Source organism: Delphinapterus leucas, chromosome 5 (genome assembly GCF_059928025.1).
Source record: "Delphinapterus leucas isolate spDelLeu-1000000601 "Yukka" chromosome 5, BTC_Dleu_Yukka2, whole genome shotgun sequence".
In the NCBI taxonomy this organism is placed as follows: domain Eukaryota; kingdom Metazoa; phylum Chordata; class Mammalia; order Artiodactyla; family Monodontidae; genus Delphinapterus; species Delphinapterus leucas.
The window spans coordinates 100741476-100764288 of record NC_143133.1 but is presented as its reverse complement, the minus strand read 5'-3'; the positions used below and the strand labels follow the sequence as shown (position 1 = coordinate 100764288).

The following is a 22813-nucleotide window of genomic DNA, read 5'->3' as shown; positions in this document are numbered from 1 at the left end:
ATCCACCTCCTACAGTAATGAATATAAAAATAAACAAATGGGACCTAATTAAACTTAAATGTTTCTGCACAGCAAAGGAAACCATAAATAAAATGAAAAGATGGCCCACAGAATGGGAGTAAATAGTTGCAAATTAAGCAAGTGACAAGGGATTAGTCTCCAAAATATACAAACAGCTCATGCAGATCTGTGTCAAAAAAGAAACCCAATCAAAAAAAGAAAAAAATGGGCAGAAGATCTAAATAGACATTTCTCCAAAGAAAACATACAGATGGCCAAAAAGCACATGAAAAGATGCTTAACATCACTAATTATCAGAGTAATGCAAATCAAAACTACAGCGAGGCATCACCTCACACTGGTCAGAATGGCCATCATCAAAAATTCTATAGACAGAGGCTTCCCTGGTGGCGCAGTGGTTGAGAATCCGCCTGCCAGTGCAGGGAACACGGGTTCAATCCCTGGTCCGGGAAGATCCCACATGCCACGGAGCAACTAAGCCCGTGCCCCACAACTACTGAGCCTGTGCTCTAGAGCCCGTGAGACACAACTACTGAGCCCGCGTGCTGCAACTACTGAAGCGCACGTGCCTAGAGCCCGTGCTCTGTAGCAAGAGAAGCCACCGCAATGAGAAACCCGCGCACTGCAATGAAGAGTAGCCCCCACTTGATGCAACTAGAGAAAGCCTGCGTGCAGCAACAAGGACCCAACACAGCCAAAATAAATAAATAAAATAAATAAAATTTTTTAAAAAGTCTATAGACAATAAATGCTGGAGAGGGTGTGGAGAAAAGGAAATCCTCCTACACTGTTGGTGGGACTGTCAATTGGTACAACCACTATGGAGAACAGTATGGAGGTTCCTTAAAAAACTAAAAATAGAACTACCATATGATCCAGCAATCCCACTCCTGGGCATATATCTGGAGAAAACCATAATCTGAAAGGATGCATGCACCCCAGTGTTCACTGCAGCACTATTTACAATAGCGAAGACATGGAAGCAACCTAAATGTCCTTGGCCAGAGGAATGGATAAAGAAGATGTAGTACATATATACAAAGTAATATTAGTCAACCATAAAAAAGAATGAAATAATGCCATTCACAGCAACATGGATGGGCCTAGAGATTCTCATACTAAGTGAAGTAACTCAGACAGAGAAAGACAAATACCAAATGATATCACTTGTGTGGAATCTAATTTAAAAAAAAGAAACAAACAGACAAATGAACTTATTTACAAAACAGAAACAGACTTAGAGATATCGAAAAGAAACATATGGTTACTGAAGGGGAAACATGGTGGGGAGGGATAAATCAGAAGCCTGGGTTGAACACACACACACACACACACACACACACACACACACACACTACTATATATGACAGATAACCAACAAGGGCCTACTGTATAGCACAGGGGACTCTACTCAATATTTTGTGGTAACCTATATGACAAAGGAATCTAAAAAAGAATGAATATATGTGCATGTATAACTGAATCACTTTGCTGTACACCTGAAACTAACACAAGATTAGTAAATCAACTATACTCCAAAAAAAAAAAAAGATTCATGGGAAATTACAGTCTATGCTCCAAATTGATTCCCAATTAAAAATTTATTATTTCCTCATAAATTTTGTTACTAACTTTTAAAACTTCAGTTTCTCTAATACGAAACAACAGAATAGCAACCCCTTTTTGAAAATAAAATTATGCATTACAATTGGAATTAAGACATCTGTATCGGGACTTCCCTGGCGGTGCAGTGGTTAAGAATCCACCTGCCAATGCAGGGGACACGGGTTCGATCCCTGGTCCCGGAAGATCCCACATGCCGCGGGGCAACTTAAGCCCATGCACCACAACTACTGAGCCTGCACTCTACAGCCCGTGAGCCACAATTACTGAGCCTGTGTGCCACAACTACTGAAGCCTGTGTGCCCTAAAGCCCGCACGCTGCAACTACTGAGCCCATGCACCGCAACTACTGAAGCCCGCATGCTCTAGGGCCCGTGTGCTGCAACTACTGAAGCCCGCATGCCTAGAGCCTGTGCTCTGCAACAAGAAAAGCCACAATGAGAAGCCCGCACACCACAACGAAAAGTAGCCCCTGCTGGTAGCAACCAGAGAAAGCCCACACGTAGCAATGAATACCCAACACAGCTAAAAATAAAATAATAAATTTAAAAACATTAATAAAAAATGACATCTGTATAATATAAATTGATAATGATCATCTCTTCAAAGACATTTTACATCATGTAAATTTTCTTGATGTAGCCAATCATTCAACAGCATTTAATAAACTCCTATAAGCCTTTGGTCCTCAAGAACTTATGTTCTGATATAGTATGTCTCAGACTTTGCTAAGCATCCAAATCTCTGAAGTCCCCTAGGAGATTTAAAAATATATAAGACAAACTGTCAGCTTCATATCATTCCTTTTATTATCTGACATCATTAATTTAGTATATAGTCTCATTTAATAAGAGAGGCAGTAGGGTGTAATGGTTAGGACTAAAAACAGAGTCCCTGGGTTCAGATCCTAGGTTTGACATTTGTAGCTTACATTGCGATCTTAAATAAGTTACTTGGCCTCTCTGTGTCTCAATTTCCTTATCTGAATAGACAAGGCTGCTGTGGGGATTAATGCAAAAAGCACTTAGAAATGTTTCTCGCACACAGAAAATGCAATACAAAAGTAGTAGCTATTATTATTTAATAAAACTCTGAAGATACCAGATGCAGACAGTATATCTAAGAAAAGTCTCTACTTAAGTTCATCTTCAATCACCTATTTAGCCTTTTCCCCCATAATGGAAGACAAGGAACATACCATACATAACAAGTACTGTTTCAGAATAACAAACTTCTCAAATTGCTCTATTTTAGATCTTTGGGGATTTGGGGGGCATTTCTTACCTAAAATTCATACTAGAAATAGATGATTTAAGATACAAAGTATCCTAAAATACTGTTTTTTTCTTTAATTCCTTGGGGAATATATCTTCTATAAGTGTTCTATTTATTGCATTGCATGGCATTTCTAGTTAGCATAGATCCCAAATTGAGAAAAATCAGTTTAAAATTTTACAAGCAAGGAACTTTGTACTTGCTGAGTAACTAACCACACAGGTGAAATTGGTTTTACTGTACCTAGTCATTATCTTCAGTCATCATATTCATTATCTGAATGTACACATATCAACTATAGTAAGAACATACAGTTTTAGAAATTTTTATTTGTAATAGAATTTACAGCATTCTGATAACACAAAATTATGCAAACTCATCAGTGTAAATTGATATATATGAGCTTTTCTTCACTAGAATAGGAAAAGACATTTTATCTCTTACTGATGACATTTAATCACACAAACACACACATTCTTTTCTTTTTCTTTTTTTTTTTTTTTTTTTGCGGTAGGCGGACCTCTCACTGTTGTGGCCTCTCCCGTAGCGCAGCACAGGCTCTGGACGCCCAGGCTCAGCAGCCATGGCTCACAGGCCCAGCCGCTCCACAGCATGTGGGATCCTCCTGGACCGGGGCACAAACCCGTGTCCCCTGCATCGGCAGGCGGACTCAACCACTGTGCAACCAGGGAAGCCCCTTTTCCTTTTTTTTAAACACTAAACACAAGCAAGCCACCTATCCAAACCACAACCACTGGAATCTTGGTATGACTTAATGTATCAATTAGGCTTTTAGTAGTTTTGTTTTGTTATGTACTTGCAAGACTCTTGAGGTAATTCCAAACCATGCATCTTCATAACAAAACACTAATGAGATCTGAGTTTAACAAAAGTGATATATGTATGTAATCTATATTAGTAAAACTAAATTGGTTATGACTATTAAAAGCAATAGGGTTTAAATACCTGGACAATATGGATAGAAGGCAGCAGGTCTCTTAGCCTTTGCCCTCCTTTTCAGCAAACCTCCTTGGCCACCTGATCAGCATTAAAGAAACAGTTGTAGAAATATTTCTTCCTTCCGTTCTTATCATATTCTGAAGAAACTGCCCACTTTGTTGCTTTAGCATATTAAGTTCCTCCTCTCTGATTTTTCTTTAGTGTTCACCTTTCCCACCAATGTTCTTTACCCACATCAATAAAAACTGCACACCTCAAAATTATATGACAAAATACTGAACAAAATGCTTCTGTAACTCTGTTTTCACACATTTCTTCTAGAATATAAGTGGCTTAAGAATAGGAAATATGAATTTCCTAAAGATCAAGTACAACACCATTATGATAAGGTAATTGCAATACTTGAAAAAAATGAATTTGTTTACAATGCTAACTCTAGACCACCAGTCCACACCTTTTAAAGGTGTCCTCTGCCCTGATCTACGACAATAACTTATCAATTCATATTCTGCTGGTCACAAAAAAATTTTATTTTGAATCTCTATTATGAAGAAAAAGTTTTCTTTCAACTTTCGAACACCAGGAACTCTAAGTTATTCACTGAGGGAATATTCTGGATCTTCATTTTATTCACCAATCTTTATTACTTGTAGTTACATTTTCAAGTATGATTCAAAGGAAGTGTCAGCTTTTTTAACTGGAATACGAAAACAAACTTATTTACAAAGTATCTGATTTTCAGGACTTAGGGGTAATTGAGAAAGCAGAGTCCTCCTGTCTCCTAACTCACAGGATTTTTGTGTGAATTCTGGAGACAGGGCACAGGATTCTATACAGTATTTTCTAAAAGCTTCCTGGGGGACTTCCCTGGTGGTTCAGTGGTTAAGAATCCGCCTGCCAATGCAGGGGACACGGGCTTGATCTCTGGTCCGGGAAGATCCCACATACCACGGGGCAACTAAGCCCATGTGCCGCAACTACTGAGCCCACGTGCTGCAACTACTGAAGCCCGCACACTCTGGGGCCTGCATGCTGCAACTACTGAAGCCCACACCTAGAGCCCATGCTCCGCAACAAGAGAAGCCACCACGATGAGAAGCCCTCACACCACAACAAAGTGCAGCAATGAAGACTCAGCACAGCCAAATTAATTAATTAAAGAAAGACTTATCAAATTGCATATTAAAAAAAAAAGCTTCCTGGGGATTCAGATGGGCACACCAATCTACCCAACACACAAACAGGAACCAATGCCCTTATCAGGGGCAATAAAATAGTATCATAGCTCAATTAAGTTGCGTCTTGACCTTGTACTTGCTCCATCTCTATGTCAATTAACTAATACCAAGGATATCATGAGATGGAATATGTATGGCTTTAAATCCTTCCTTAAAGCTCAAAAATTTTTTTTCACTTTATAAAGCCATGAATGAGGCTTTTAATAAGAGATATGGTAAGCCAGAAAGTGTTACAAGAAACTATTTTATCAAATTATAATAAAGTCATTTTGTATTAGAAAGGCAGAATGACTACCAGAAATAATTTTAGACTAGAAGGGAGACCTAAACAGCTCTTCTCTATAAGAGGGAAGCTGAATAAATGGCACCAAACTGAGGATATCACTGACTGTGCATTTAGAAATGAATTCCCTTATGCAGCTGATAAAATTATCTGTATTTGGTTTTTTTTTCTATCTTGTTCCCAAAGGAAAGCAAACTGCAAATGAACTTCCAATGCACTTCGCTTCTTTTCTGACACTTTCTTAAATCCAATGAATATCTACATTGTATCTCTTCAAACTTTGAGGTGAGCACCTTTGATCTCTTCTACCCTGATATGTCAATGTGGTATTAAGCATACAACCAGTATGTGGAAAACATCCTGGGATTAATACCAATTTTTTATTTCCCCAAGGAGGGCCTAAACTTTGAGAGCAAAACTGTTTCTTACGTCTATCATATTTTAGGCTGTAGACTTCCAATAGACAAATTTGCTTGAAGGTGGTTTCTTTCTTAAAATGCACAAATCATATCTTATCTGAGCATTCCATTCAAGCAGTTGCAAAAATGTTAATCTTGAATGGTAAAGTCTATTTAAAAACTTGATTTTATTGCTAGTTTAACAATTTTGTCTAAGCAATCTTGGAACCAAGTGCTAAGCTTCTTAAAGCACTGGCATTTCTGTTGCCACCTAACAACTTCATGACAGCCCCTGTAGATCACACAACTGCCACATTATAGTTTGCCAGACAAAATAAATTATAACTGAGGTAATTAGCAATAGAAATAACTTTCATAGTAAAGGCCCTTTATAAAGCAGCGGGTTTGGGGTTTCCCCCCGCCCCAGTACAGAAAAGTTTCAGGTTAAAGGAGATCTTCTTCCACCCTTGCTACCTGCATAAAGCTGGGGAAAAAAAGAACACAAAATTTTAAAAGTGAACTCACCAACTTCTCTTCACTTTGAAGGACCTGGAATTTATACAAAGACTGAAAAACCAATAATATCAAGGGTAACTGTCATTTATTTCATTTTTGAGGAACTAGATGCAAAGGTCAATGAAGATTAGTGTATATTTTCAGTTTGCAGAGGAAGGAAATAGTATTCCAGAAAGAAAATGGCTTGATTTATGATGACATGCTTCCACATAACCATGATCTGTAGCTGCTTATGAAAAACATTTTTGTGCTCACTAATGCTATTCTCTGCTGCTCTTCAGATTACCATCCTCCTATTTTACATTTTAAAGAAATTTTCCTTCTCAAAGGGAAAAGGAGGGAGGGGGCTTATTTGAATGGTAAACTATTCTATTTTTCAAAAAGAAATATAACGATATATTTCTTGTAAAAATGTTAACCATGACTGACACACATCACCCCAAGAAAAATCTTAACTTGTTACTAAATGATACAAAGCATAAAGCCCCCTTCTAATTTCTACATTTGAGAAAAGAAACATGAGAATTGCAAAACGTTTTCTTTAAAAAGCTGAGTTACATAATATGGAAAAATCTCGGTCAGAATGTTGAATAAAAGAAGTCAGACAGGGCTTCCCTGGTGGCGCAGTGGTTGCGAGTCCACCTGCTGACGCAGGGTACACAGGTTCGTGCCCCGGTCCGGGAGGATCCCACATGCCGCGGAGCGGCTGGGCCCGTGAGCCATGGCCGCTGGGCCTGCGTGTCCGGAGCCTGTGCTCCGCAGCGGGAGAGGCCACAACAGTGAGAGGCCCGCGTACCGCAGGAAAAAAAAAGAAGAAGTCAGACACAAAAGAGTTCACATTGTATGATTCTATTTATACGATGTATAAAGATTGTTTAAAAACTTATTTATGTGATATCTCATAATAATGATTATTCTTGGTAACCAAGAATTGATTAGGAGGAAGCAGGAGAGAAGCCTTCCCGGGTGTTAGAAATGATCTAGGCAGTGGTTATATGAGTGTGTACATTTATAAAATTTATCAGGCAGTACAATTAATAATGCTCTTTACTATATATATTATATCTCATTTTTAAAAATTCCTGTTTTAATTAAAACAATAAATACAGTAAAATTACATTTGTCAGCAAAGATGGGGCTAGAGAGCATGACCTGTAGCTACTTTCCCCTCTAAACGTATGAATCTTTAAATTTATAAAATGGCCTATTTGTCACATCTAGAGCCAAAAGAATTTCACATCAAAACACGGTAGACAGGGCTTCCCTGGTGGCGCGGTGGTTGAGAGTCTGCCTGCCGATGCAGGGGACACGGGTTCATGCCCCGGTCCGGGAAGATCCCACATGCCGCGGAGCAGCTGGGCCCATGAGCCATGGCCGCTGAGCCTGCGCGTCCGGAGCCTGTGCTCCGCAACGGGAGAGGCCACAGCAGTGAGAGGCCCGGGTACCGCAAAAACAAAAACAAAAACAAAAACAAAAACAAAAAACACGGTAGACAATAGTTGTAGGGGAGGGGTGGTTTACTACAAGTGCTTCATACACTTGTTAAACAACCCACATTATTCATTTTAAGAATGTTAGACATTAAATTAATTTCATGTTTTATAGTTTGTTTCCAGGGAACATATGGGGTAACTTTACCTGGCTCAAACACATTTAACTTGAAGGACCTGTTAATTCCGGCCTTATGTAGGCAGGGCAAGATGTAGCATGTCAAAGACAACTAATACACCCTGTTAATCAGAAAAATTACTATTGTAAATAATTAGGAATTAATATAAAGAGACTAGTTAGGATTTGGTCTTTAAAAGCTGCATAGACTATACAAAGATTTACTCAAAAGCTTTTAATCCACAAAAACTTTCCATATTTCTTATAAAGGCTTAAAACAAAACAAAACAACCAGTAAGTCAATTTGAAGTTCAGTGCTTTGTCTCCTTTTTCATGCATTGAGTTACTTACTCTCCTTTGGTTCCACCAGATTGGAAGTTTTACATTTTCTCTCTTTTTGTTTTGTGATTACTATTACAAACTTTAAGGATATTTGACTACGCAAATTCTAAAGTCAAGAAACCTACCATTCTCATGAATAGAATCAAACCCTTAAATTGTTTTACTCCTGTCATCTATCCCAGTCTAAGTCTTATTATTTTATTTATAATTTTAAATTTGACATCATTATTATCAATATTTTATACAGCCAATGCTTATTTAGATTTACCATCAAGATGACTAATTCTTTTGCTTTCATTCCTTTTTGAAGGTTTCTTCTTCCTTCTGAGTTAAATTTCCTTCTTCCAGAAATACATCTTTCAGTAATTTCCTGAATAAGGGTTTGTTGATGGTAAATACACTGAATATGTATTTTTCATCCAAAACTGATGTTTTTCTTGAACCACAGTTTAGGACAGTAAATTCTAACTGAACATTTTAGTAGCCACTAGCCACATATGGCTTTTAAGAAAGAACTTGAAATGTGGCTAAGATAAGTGAGGAACTGAATTTTAAATTTATTGTATTTTATTTTATTTATTTTTTAACGAAGTATAGTTGATTTACAATGTTATGTTAGTTTCTGGGGTACCACATACCATATATATATGGTTTATTACAAGACAGTTCCCTGTGCTATACAGTAGGACCTTGTTTATCCATCCTATATATAATAGTTGGCATCTGCTAGTCCCAAACTCCCCATCCAACCCTCCCCTTTGGCAACTACAAGTCTGTTCTCTATGTCTGTGAGTCTGTTCTGTTTTGTAGATAGGTTTGTGTCATATTTTAGATTCCACATATAAGTGATATCATATGGTATTTGTCTTTCTTTTTCTGACTTACTTCACTTAGTATGATAATCTCTAGGTCCATCCATGTAGCTGCAAATGGCATTATTTCATTCTTTTTTATAGCTGAGTAATATTCCATTGTTTATATGTACCACATCTTCTTTATCCATTACTCTGTCCAAGGACATTTAGGTTGCTTCCATGTCTTGGCTATTGTAAATAATGCTGCAACGAACATTGGAGTGCATGTATCTTTTTGAATTAGAGTTTTCTCCAGACACATGCTTAGGAGTAGGATTGCTGGATCATATAACAACTCTCTTTTTAGTTTTTTAAGGAACCTCCATACTGTTTTCCATAGTGACTGTACCAATTTACATTCCCACCAACAGTGTAGAGGTTTCCCTGCTCTCCACACCCTTTCCAGCATTTGTTATTTACAGAGTTTTTGATGATGGTCATTCTGACCAGTGTGAGGTGGTACCTCATTGTAGTTTTGATTTGCATTTCTCTAATAATTAGCAATGTTGAGCATCTTTTCATGTGTCTATTGGCTATCTGTATGTCTTCTTTGGAGAAATGTCTATTTAGGTCTTCTGCCCATTTTTTGATTGGGTTGTCTTTTTTTTGATATTGAGCTGTATAAGCTGTTTGTATATTTTGGAAATTAAGCCCTTGTTGGTCACATCTTTTGCAAATATTTTCTCTCAGTCTGCAGGTTGTCTTTTCATTTTGTTTATGGTTTCCTTTGCTGTGCAAAAGCTTATAATTATTTGATTAGGCCCCATTTGTTTATTTTTGCTTTTACTTCTTTATTTCTTTATTTTTCTATTACATACTAAATAAGCAAAACTATATGTTCATTTCAGTAGATGCAGAAAAAAAAATTGATTCCTTAAATGTGTAAAAGTTCTAGAAGAAAGCATAGGAGACAATCATTGTAACCCTGAGCTACAAAGATTTCTTAGATATGATATTGAATGCATGATTTATAAAAGAAAAAATGATAAAGTAGTCTTCATCAGAGTTTAAAACATCTACTGCTCTTAACACATTATTAGGAGAAGTCACAGGTGGGAGAAAAATATTTGCAAATCATGTAAATACGGTGAATTATAATGATTGATTTCTGAATGTTAAACCAATCTTGTATTCCTGAGGTCTACTTGATCATGATGTATTATAATTTTTATATACTGTTAGACTCGATTTGTTAAAATTTTGTTAAGAATTTTTGCATCTATGTGCATAAAGTATATTGATTTATTGTTTTATCTTCTCTAGTGTCTTTGTCTGGTTTTAATATTACAGTAATTTTAGCTTCACTGAAAGAGTTGGGAAATATTTCCTCCTCTTCAATTTTCTTCAAATGTTTGGTATAGTATTGTTATTATTTCTTCCTTAAAATTTCAAAATTCCCTAGTGAAGCAATATGGGCCTGAAGTTTTCTTTGTGGCACATTAAAAAATATATATTCAATCATCTTAGTAGATATAGGGCCATTTAGGTAATCTACTTTTTCTTGAATGAGCTTTGGTAGTTTGTGTCTTTTAAAGTGTCCATGTAAATGGTTGAATTTTTTCAAGAACTTTGTTCACAATTTTCCCTTATTACTCTTAATACGTGTAGAATCTGAAGCAATGTCACTTTCGTCACCTGATACTGGTTTTTTAAACATCTTGTTGCTATGCTCATAGGAGAGCAATCAATTTTAAAACTTTATTGTCCTGTATATATAAAGTGATTCTATAGCTCTAAAAAGGTACTGCTCATGACTTTAAAAAGTTATATTATTTCTGCTCTGCTAACATTAATTCTTATAAGTCACTTAAGTTGGGCCTTGTTTCCTTATCTCTAAAAATGATTAGTTCGGTGAAATGGATTAAGATCTTTCCAGCTCGAGGACTTTGATTCCATAAATGAAAACATATATGTGTGTGGGGTTCTGAGGTTATATATTTCTTATATATATTTTCCTTTCAGTAGCAAGGGAATTTCCCTGAAAGTATTTATTCAATGAAAGCAATTCTACAAAACAAAAAAAGAACTTACTCTTTCACTCAATTTTGCTGATTAAAATAATAGATCATTCATTCTCTAGTAAGATTGTTTTCTTAAACAGGTACCTACAAATTCTAATTTTTAAACACTTTTCAAGGAGGGGAGAGCAGAGAAGTTTATTTGATATTTACCCAGCTATCTGTAGTAATTTGTTTTTTTCACTCATGCATATAATAAGCAAGTGTTTATAATAAAATACAGATTCTATATGCCCTGCTCTCTGCAACCTTATACGAATCTGTTTTCCAAAAACATTAAGAAATGCAACGTCTTCTCAATTTTCCAAGGCCACTTGCTAGTAACTCTTTGAATGTTTTTATTTTGACAATGAATCTTGATTGTTTTTTAGCACTTCTATTTATCAAAATGCTTTATTCTATTATTTTTTTAACTGTTTAATTTACTAATTTCATTAACTATTGCTTTATTTATTAAACAGGGAATCAGAAATGAGTATACATAAAGGGATTTTTATGGAATTTATATCCTTACCTAAGTAAGGAAGATTGGGTCTTTTCCTCTGATTAGTTATGAAGGGGCAATTTTAGCAACAACCAATCAACCATTCTAATACCTTAAAATCCCACAGAGTCAAAAGATCTGTTTTCTGCCAAGAGCAACAGTTTCATAACTTAAAAAAAGAAATCACTGTTTTGGGCAACTAATATAATTGTAAGCTAAATTTTCCAAGGCAGCAATAATTTCATTTCTGAAGATTATCCAGAATGCACGTGAGAATAGCATTGTTTTTTTATTATCCAGGACCACTGAGCCCCTGCATGAGTTCATCCACGATGTAAAAGCTAAAATCTTAAGTGTGTATACATTTTTGGACATCAGCTACGCTTTCCCAATCAGTTAATAAGAGGAACTGAGAAACATATAGTTAGAAGTCATGATACGAGAGGACCCTTAATGAAATTCCTCCAGAACTTTTATTTCAGTGGCCACGTTTAATTCCCTAATTAAAGAATATCCATCTCCTTAGTGAGGCAAAAAAGTAAAATCCAGCTATCTATTATTTAAAAGAGATATCTAAATTACAATACAGATGATTTGAAAATTAAGGAAGGATAAAAAATATACTAGGTAAATGGCAAGGGAGCAGAGGTGGCAATATTAAGAGCAGGGGGACAGAATTTAAGGCAATGAGTAGTAAAAAGTGGGGGGAAGGGCTTACTTTATAGTAATAGAAGATCCAGTCCATTTAAATTAGTCATTAGCCATATCATAAAATAGCACAAACACATGACAGTAGTAAGAAGACAGACAAAGACATCATTATAGTAAAAAATTTAAACTATTCCTAAGAATCTGACATAGCAAGTATACAAAATAATAAGGATATAGAAAAAAAATTAAAAGCACAAACATTAACAAGCTTAAGTTATACCTTAGAAATAGAAAAAAAAACACATTCTTTTCAAATTCCCACAGAATATTACAAAACTAAACCATGTGCAAGACCACAACAGAAATCTCAAAAATTCTAAAAAGTAATCACACCAATCGTGTTTTAATATTCACAAGACAGTAACACTAAGGAACTTATAACAAAAGGAGAACGACGTATCATCATCACCATCATCTAAATGTTTGGAAACATATTTTTTTAAACTTTTACTTTTCTTCTTCTCTGAAGAGAAATTCATTTGAAAATGATGTCTTTCAACAAGGTCATGCTTAGGTATCATTATTCTATGAATACTAACCACAACAATTTTGTCTTTAAAAAGGACTTAAATTACTAGGAGGCTCAAAAAGATGAAAAAATAGATAATTTTCTTGATCTGTGCTCAATAATCCCCTAGTAGAAATGCTTACTTCCAGCCTTCTATTTATAGGAAAGTCAATTTGCACTGAAAAAGACACAGGAACAACATACAAGTTCAAGAAGATAAGGGAAAAAAAAAATCCATAAGAACTAAAAGATTTTTGTAACAGACACAGAAAGACAAAGAAAATCACTGTATTTTACCTGCTGTTTTCCCCATAACACTCCTAGTGTTATTCATAAGGGTATGTACTAGAGAACAAAGACCAACACCTTTCATCCACAAAATAAGCAAACAAAATAGTTATTTTATTTCAGTTTGTTAAAATAGGAGAAGAACTTGTGGCAAAAAGACATTGTGCTATCAAATAAAAGGAATGAAAAACCATAGATTTTAGGTAAACTAAATAAAATAAGCCTGAGTTTCCTCCAAATAAATAGAAATTTCCAATTGGCAATCACGATAGTTGGTAATCTCAACTGCCAAAGAAGCCAAATTCAATCTCTCTATATTACTGATGTTAGGCTGTGAACTGGACTGAAGGTCTATAGTAACCAGCTCCCACTGGACAGTGTTTAAGATATACCTGCCTCACAATTAATTTTATGAACACATCCAGGAAATCTCTTTATTGTAATGTGCCAATATGTTATGCAATAATTCCATCTCAATGATAGGGACTTAACATTCAGACATTCGATCTCTGTTAACATTACAAAATTTGAAAGAAGGAAAACACTTAGGTACTCACAGTGTGCGAAACACTTTATATTCTATGAGTCATGGCCAGGGCAGTGATTTCACTACTAGCATAATGAAAAAAGGTATTATCTCTCCCTCCTCTGAACATCCCTAGCACTTACTGTTTCTCTCACACACCTGGCACACTGTTTTGAAGTAGTAAACTTTTCATATGTATCTGACTGATCTGAGTGTATCCCTTAAGGGCAAGCAACTGTGACACCTTCTACTTACTGGCATCTTCCACACAACACCTCACAAGAAGGAGATGCTTTTTAAATATTGACTGTTGTTAATTAACTGAGTAATAATGCCACCAACATATCCTTCCTTCAACAACACCTCTGCAGCATGGTTACCTGCTCTGTACTCCAGAGTGCCTATACTTTCTGAAAATTCTCTTAAAAATTAAAATGAAGCAAACAAAACAACAAGGTCTACTTAAAATAACTAGATTTTAGTTAAGTGGCATTAGATAAAATGAGTAAGTTTTCTTTAAATTAATCCTAACTCTAATCAAAGATCTTCAAATATCTAGGTTTCTCCCTCTGGATTAGAAAACAGCAGCAGCACCAAAACACTACCATCTATTCCCACTTTTCCCCTGTGCTCTAGACTTTGCTTAATCAGTGGTCACCTCTACACCTTCCAAAAGGTTCCCATGGCTCCTGGTCTTCAGCAATTCAATTGTATAATGGTTCTCAAACTTTAAAATGCATCAGAATATCCTTAAAGACTTGCTAAAACACAAATTGCTGCTCTACTCCTAGGGTTTCTTATTCAGTGGGTCTAGGGTGGGCCTAAGTGTCTGCATTTCTAACAAGGTTTTAGGTGATACTGGTGCTTCTCATCCAGGGACCCACTTTTTTTTTTTTCTTTTTTTTGCGGTACACGGGCCTCTCACTGTAGTGGTCTCTTCCATTGTGGAGCACAGGCTCCGGACGTGCAGGCTCAGCGGCCATGGCTCACAGGCCCAGCCGCTCCGCGGCAGCATGTGGGATCTTCCCGGACCGGGGCATGAACCCGCGTCCCCTGCATCAGCAGGCGGACTCTCAACCACTGCGCCACCAGGGAAGCCTGAGGGACCCACTTTGAGAACTCTTACTACCCTCAAATCCTCCCCTATTTCTGTCATGCTTATTGTGCTTGATTAATTAATTCAAATCAATTTTAAAGTTTAATTATTCCTTTAGATGAAGCATGGTTTCTTTACTACGCTAAATAGGTGTTGGACATGTGGTGTGAATAGCAAACACCATCTTCATGTGGAGCTTTTCAGCATGATAGCAAATGTTTTTAGACAACCAAAGGGTGACTGATTCTCTAACTTTTCTAGCTCCAAAATGCTACACAACCATTTGGACCACGTAACCACCTTTGCAGGGAAGCATCAAACTAGTTATTCAGTTTGCATTATCCCAGGGATGTGCATATAATTCTCTCCGCCAGGAATGTTTTTCCCTCGCTCTTACCTGGTTAACTTCTCTTCTTTTTCAGGTCTTAGCTCAGGGGAGATTTAGACAGGGAAGACTTTGTTTCCATCCTCTTCACCAGATCAAATCCTCCTACTATGGGTTCTCACAGAGTCAACTGATTCCCCTCCCTGGTAGCCCTTGTCATGATTGCATTTTTTACATTTGTTTACATAAATCTTTTATTAGTAGCTATCTTCCACGCTGGACTGTAAGCTCCAGAAAGACAGGGAACGTTTTTGCTTTTGATCACCATTATATTTTCAGTGCCTAGCACAATATTAGACACACAGAAGATGTTCCAATGACGGCAGACAAGATCAGAGCTTTTTCAGCCCTAAGAGAGATAAGAGAAAGCATTCCTTTCTATAGTCTGCCACCCTAGCTGCTTTTCAGCTACCCCCACCTCCCCACACACACGCAAAAGGCCTTACCTTTTCTGAATAATTCTTGAAGACTTTCGGCACTTTGATTTAATACAGCCCATATCTCTTCCTCCTGCAGTGGTCCACCCCGAACCTCCAGGGCCTCAGCTAGTGTCACATGCATATTACCTAGGAAACAAGGGTAACAGATGGTCTACACATCAGCCACTTTACTGCACTTGCAGTAGTGAAAGTTCTGCATCAGTAATGAGACTATGAGGTCCCTGTCCACCTGAGTTCTCAATATGGCCTTCAATGTAAATATAATATAGTCCTACAGCTTAAAGTCACAGAAGGTAAAGGAGTTAAAGAACTCTCAAAACAACCACTTGCCCTAGCCCAATAGGGTCAACTTCAGAGATAGAACTGGAGAATAGCCATAGTGGTGGTGACTACTTCATGGGAGAAGACAGAGACCTCAGGGTACCAGAGACACCAAAGTGCAGGTAATTAAATCAAAGCAGCCAGACTGAAGTTCCAGGTTTCATGCTATTCATCCTAGGTAAAAAGAATAGAGAGGAGACCCTACAGCCATGGTGGAAGAAGTTGGGAATAAGATGGAACACATTTTTTCCATTCACTAATTCATTTCTACATTTCTAATATATACACTATAACTATAAATTTTGCACTGAATGAAATTAACTATTTCTAGACCCAGCTTTGCTGCCAACTTACCATTTGCCCCTGGGAAAGTCATTTTACCTCTAAACTTCAATTTCCCACCTGTGACACAGGAATAATAATAATAGTAACAATAATGCCATTTTGAGGTGGCTATGACAAAGAAAGATGTTATGCATGTAAATATGCTTTGTAATCTAAGACGTTATTGAAGTTGAATTAATAAAAAGTCAGGGTACTTCCCTGGTGGCGCAGTGGTTAAGAATCCACCTGCCAATGCGGGGGACACGGGTTCAAGCCCTGGTCCGGGAAGATCGCACATGCCGCGGAGCAACTAAGCCTGCAAGCCACAACTACGGAGCCCGTGTGCCAAAACTACTGAAGCCTGCACGCCCTAGAGCTCGTGCTCCACAACAAGAGAAGCCACCGCAATGAGAAGCCTGCACGCCGCAACGAAGAGTAGCCTCCGCCCCACCCCCGCAACTAGAGAAAGCCCGCGTGCAGCAACAAAGACCCAACGCAGCCAAAAATAAATAAATTTATTTTTAAAAAATAATAATAATAAAAAATAAAAAGTCAGAAAGGTGTCTCTGTGGTGACATTTCTGTAGGGTCAGTTTTTTTTTTTTTAAAGCATTCAATTAAGTAGGTGATATATTGATAAATTAAGATTTTCTATGGGGCTCAATAATCCTATTTACATTTTGGAAGAGGGAAATGCAGCTAGTCAAAATCCTCTTATATAAATTTTACTAAGTTGACCCTCCTTGAAAAGAAAGTTGCTCTTTGTAGTGATTACTAAGATTTTTACACTAACCAAACTAATTTAAGAATAATGTATATCTATTGATAGGCAGAAGCAGTGGGTTTGGAAAAGAAACTAGAAGGGGAAGAAAATATTAAATACTTATTTTCTGTAATTATATCCTTCATTAAATTTTAAAATTAACCTATAAAAACATCTCCTTCAGATAAAAGTCGACTTTGTTTAGTCAGCTAACAATATTTAATTAAAAGAAAAGCTAATATTTTCTTTTAATTTACATTTGTGGTACTTTAACACAGATGGAAAAAAAAAGCAACTACAGCTCTACAAATGAGGCCAGGCTTGTCCTGTTACTTTCCTTTTCAAATGTTTACTATAGCATTTTATTCTTAGAGTCTGCCTTGAGGGGTGTCTACTTAAATGCAGAATGTGGTAGTTAAAAGGGAAGATATAAGATATTGCTTTGAAAAAGCCAAAGGGGTTTTTATTTAGCTTGTATAAGAAGAGATTATTATTCAGACCGCTCCCCCCCAACTCTCTAAGTTTCTCATGTACTTTATTATATGATAACACTGTAATAGCCCAGTTATTAAATTAAAAAAAATAGAAGCTTCACTCCTTTCTGAAAGATATCTGAGTAATCTACACAAAACACTATGTTAAACTGGAAGTTTTAACAGAAGATACTATTAGCAATCAGATACCAAAGTGATTTGTGAGAAAGACTACTCTGTAGCAAATTTCCGAAGTAATATGAATGAGATGAGAACCAGTTAGACAGCTCTAAAGCCTACACACAGGGTATAAAGAGTAGGGAGAAAATTCCATCAGGAGAATTTCTTTGAAGAGAGTTGTACTGATTTTCATGCTTCCTCCAAAGCAGGAGGGGTGTGGGAAGGTGACTTAGAGTGCTTGGTATATGTTCCCTGGAATTTAGGGAGGACACCACAGACTCATGTCTGATACTTTAGGGATCTAAAGTCTTTGACCATCACTGAGGCAGTAGCCAAAGGGAGGAGAGGGCAAACAGAGAGTTGCAGTGAGGAAGCATGCTGTATTGGGAGCTAGCTACTCTTCCACTGGTTGGGCAGGGGCAGAGGGTAAGGTGGACAAGGAGCTGGGCCACACAGCCTCGAGTTAATGAAATCCCACCCCGAAGGTGAAAATGTCCCCAAATTTAGATTGTGGTGATGGTAGCAAAACCCTAAAGCAGTGGTCCCCAACCTTTTTGGCACCAGGGACCACTTTTGTGGAAGACAGGTTTTCCACGGACCGGGGGTGGGGGTGGGGGGTGGTTCGGGACGATTCAAGTGCATTACATTTATTGTGCACTTTATCTCTATTATTATACTGTAATATATAATGAAATCATTATACAACTCACCATAATGCAGAATCAGTGGGAGCCCTGAGCTTGTTTTCCTGCAACTAGATGGTCCCATCTGGGGTCTGATGGGAGACAGTGACACCCGAAGTCTGTTGCTTATGTCCAGTCTACTCTGTAAGATGCAGCTTAATTGTCACTTGCCACTCACTGATAGGCCTTTTGTTTGTTTGTTTGTTCCTTTGCGGTACACGGGGCCTCTCACTGTTGTGGCCTCTCCCATTGCGGAGCACAGGCTCCGGACGCGCAGGCTCAGCGGCCATGGCTCACGGGCCCAGCCACTCCGCGGCATGTGGGATCTTCCCGGACCAGGGCACAAACCCGTGTTCCCTGCATCGGCAGGCAGACTCTCAACCACTGCGCCACCAGGGAAGCCCACTGATAGGGTTTTGATACGAGTCTTCAAGTGACTGATTTATTATGGTCTCTGTGCAGTCAAACCTCTCTGCTAATGATAATCTGTATTTGCAGCCGCTCCCCAGTACTAGCATCACCCCCTCAGCTCCCTCAGCTCATCAGGCATTAGATTCTCATAAGGAGCGCGCAACCTAGATCCCTCACACGTGCAGTTCACAGTAGGGTTTGTGCTCCTATGAGAATTTAATGCTGCCGCTGATCGGACAGGAGGCGGATCTCAGGCGGTAATGAGAGCGATGGGGAGCGGCTGTAAATACAGATGGAGCTTCACTCGCTCGCCCAGCTGCTCACTTCCTGCTGTGTGGCCCGCTTCCTAACAGGCCACGGACCGCTACCGTGGCCAGGGGTTGGGAACCCCTGCTCTAAAGGTTTTTTTTTTGTGGTATGCGGGCCTCTCACTGTTATGGCCTCTCCCGTTGCAGAGCACAGGCTCAAGACGCGCAGGCTCAGCGGCCGTGGCCCACGGGCCCAGCCGCTCCGCGGCATGTAGGATCCTCCCAGACTGGGGCACGAACCCGTATCCCCTGCATCGGCAGGCGGACTCTCTACCACTGCGCCATCGGGGAAGCCCCTAAAGGTATATTTTAAAAGGGTAAATTTTATGGTATGTCAAGTATATCTCAATAAAGCTGTTAAAAAAATTCTCCCCAGAGTACCACCTGAGGTTCCCACAGTACTAACCAGAAGGAGGAGGAAGTGAGGGGAGGTGGAGAGGGAAGAAGAGGAAGTACGAGGGGAGGGAGAAGAGGAGGAGGAGGAAGAATAATTAGGTGTTGGCTAGTGGGAGGAAAATTTTTTTGAAGCATCACAGGAAGTATATAGTTCCAGTGAAGGACTCTGAAGAACCCAAAAACATACACACAAAAGGGTCAGCCTTAAGCATATAACAAGCTCAAAGACAGTGAAGCCATGTTATAACAAGAGTCAGGTAAACAATTGTTTGCTTCTCTACCTTTCTTCCTGCCACCAGTTTAAATCCTGAAGCAGTCAAATATAGCAACTTGCAAATGGAAGAGGTAAGCAATAAAAAGAGTAGCCAACCACACTGCCTCCTACTTACTGTTAATCCTAGCTGGGGAAGGGAAGCGTTTTAGTTTTGAATGAAGACTGAAATGGTGCTTAATATATTGACTAGGCACTTTTATTTATGGAATTGACATTGTATTTGAAACGTGATTGTAGTTATTACTATCAAAGAATAAGGAGAGAATTATAGACTTGAGTTTCCTTACAGAGGCAAGAGAGTAACTTCCCCACATGAAGGAGAAAGAAGGAAAAGAGAAAGAGAGGAAGGAGGGAGGGAAGGGGGGAGGGAAAGGAGGGCAGAAAGAAAGAAAAGTGATGGGCACAGTAAGATGCTTATGATTATCTATTATAAAGCAAATGCTACATTCACACACACAAAGTGTTAATCTTAAGATACTGGTTTTCACTTACTTTTAAAGAGACTGGTTTTTAAAATAAATTTTTCCTATAAGAAAATGAAAAAGTAAAAGTAACTTCAACACAACAGAATTTTTTCCACACTTGATTGTTCTGTCTAAAAAGATTACTAATTACACCTCTATTTCTTGATTCAGTCAGGTCTGATTTATGTTATTAATCCTCTTTTGATTTTTATTTAAAACATTTTTTGCCTACTTAGTGTAGGATCTCTATGCATCTCTGGTTGGAACTTGTTAGACCACCAAAACACAGATGGAACATCTGTTTTTAAAAGCAATATTATCTAGCTAACAGAAGAGATTAGACATTTTATATGTATAACTTTGTTAGAAAAGAGGTTTAAGATTTTTAAAAACTGCCTCAACCCCCTAACCACCCAATCTCAAGACAATGTAATGTTAAAGCAGCTTTCTAAAATTCAAACAAGTAACAACATACCTATACCTTATAAATTGTCTACCATCACCAAGTTTGGTAATTGCCTATCATCATCATCTCTCTCTCTGTTATTTTTATTCACCTTTACTATAGCTCTCCAGATCAGTAGATCTGAAAGGAAAGAGAAGGGAACAAAAGAAATGCAGAAGTGGAAGAGAGATGCAACAAAAAGGAAGAAAAAGGAGAAAAAAATTTAAAAGCTTGAATTCAACCATTAGATGAGGGAACAGTTATGAAAATTCTAAAGAGTTTATTACTTCAGTTGTTTCCTTTAGACACAGTACTAGATAACTTGGAGTGTAGATATATGACTGGCATTATTTTACTGTCAGTAAGGTCCTGCTTTACAATAAACATAACCATATTATTCACTTTTATTTCCTTGAAAGTGGTAGGGTACATGATAACTATGCTTTTGGAAAGACTTTCAAATAAGAATAATTATATTACATAATCCGAATCATTATTATGTTTTTGGTTAACATAGGTATTGTTGTCATGACCTTAAAACTGTGCCCACAGAATCAGATAAAAACACAAAAGGATTCTAACAGATGTCATTTTAATCCTGAAGGATTTGTGGCACTCGCAAATAGGAAGCACATAAAAATGATTCCAAAAAGAATGAAACAGTAAACAGTTTAACTGAACCCAATCAAGTGATACCATGACTCATCTGGGGGTAGACTAACGAATTAGGAATGTTAAAATAGATTCTAAAGAAATAGGACCATAAGAGTACTCTGTTTCAAGAACAAAGCAACTATAAAATAGAGCTCTATGTGTGCCACGAGTCTGGGGCAAAGACACACTCATCATCCTGGCTAAAGACATCTCTGGTCATTAAGAAATCATAATGAGTTGAGAAAGCAATCCCCAAAATTACAAGCATCTTTAACCCGGGATGATTTACAATGAATTTTATAAAAGTTTAAGAGAAGCAAGCCCATATATTAGTCTTTTTTTAAGTTAAAGAATCTGTACATATTTGGTATTTTAGCTGTTCATAAAGTTTAAGAGAAATAGGTCAGTTAGAATAACAGATTTGCCTTGTGATTCCAATTTAAATAATGTAATTGAGAAAATGAGTTCAGGCTTGTATGAAATACCACTGGAACATATAAGAGAACTTAAGTTTTAGCATACTTACAAGTTTTCATTAATTAGAGACTTATTTAAGTACTCAGGAAGATTTTGTTTGGCCGTACCGCATAGCATGTGGGATCCTAGTTCCCCTGACCAGGGATTGAACCTGTGCCCCCTGCAGTGGAAGCACAGAGAAGTTAACTTTTAATTGTATGAATGCAGTTTAAAACAGTTAAAGGATTTTAATTAATAAAGTTTGAACAATGGGATTATACACTGAATCAAAAGGTCCCTTAAAAGTGACTATCAATCTTTTCTACAAGTAAAATAAAATAATTGACCTTAGAAACTTAAGAGCTAGGTTTTAGAATTTGTAATTTAATAAGAATACTCATTTAAAAATAATTTTCAATAAGCTTTTCTATATACAGGAATACCTTGGATACCATTTATTTTTAAGTTAGGAGAAAATCATTGTGATCCTGGATGAGACAAATTTTTCTTAGATACAACATCAATGTGTGAACCATGAAATAAAAACATGGTTAAGACTTCATCAAAATTAAAACCTCTGCTCTTTGAAAATAACTGCTCAAAGAATAAAAAGAAAAGCCACAAAATTAAAGGAAAATATTTACAGATCACATAACTGATAAAGGATTTATATCCAGAATATATAAAGTACTGTCAAAACTCAGTAATAGGAAAACAAAGCAAATTTTTTTTATCAAATGGGCAAAAGATTTGAATAGGTATTTCATTAAAGAAAACACATGGATAGCAAATGAGCACGTGAAAAGATGTTCAACTTCAACAGCCATTAGGAAAATGAAAATTAAAATGAGATACTGCCACATAGCTATCAGAATTACTAAAATGTAAAAGACTGACCATAAGTATAGTCAAGGATGTGGAGGAACTAAAACGCTCATACATAACTAATGGGAATGTAAAATGGTACTCTTTGGGAAACTGACAGTTTCATAAAAAGTTAAATATAAGCCTACCAGATGATCTGGCCATTCCACTTCTAAGTATTTACCCAAAAGAAATTAAATCTTATATCTACACAAAGACTCATA

At 37.3% G+C, this 22813-nt stretch overlaps 1 protein-coding gene across 25 annotated transcripts in view; it reads right to left on the bottom strand.

Moving 5' to 3' along the window:
• PTPN13 (protein tyrosine phosphatase non-receptor type 13) overlaps nt 1-22813 on the bottom strand; it is a 264276-nt gene that overhangs the window by 190999 nt on the left and 50464 nt on the right. For 17 of the 25 annotated variants that reach the window (XR_016393354.1, XM_089912230.1, XM_089912236.1 and 14 more), the window contains exons 2-4: nt 21796-21906; nt 15581-15700; nt 3886-3957 (exon numbers count right to left, since the gene is read on the bottom strand). Coding sequence is in view for 24 of the 25 variants with exons in the window: in XM_089912230.1 (XP_089768356.1) it covers nt 3886-3957; nt 15581-15700; nt 21796-21805 (202 nt within the window). In the remaining variant the exon portion in view is untranslated. Of the gene's footprint in view, nt 1-3885; nt 3958-15580; nt 20233-20645; nt 20757-21795; nt 21907-22813 lie in introns of those variants that run through there. The other 8 variants (XM_089912238.1, XM_089912239.1, XM_089912251.1 and 5 more) reach the window with 6 other exon arrangements.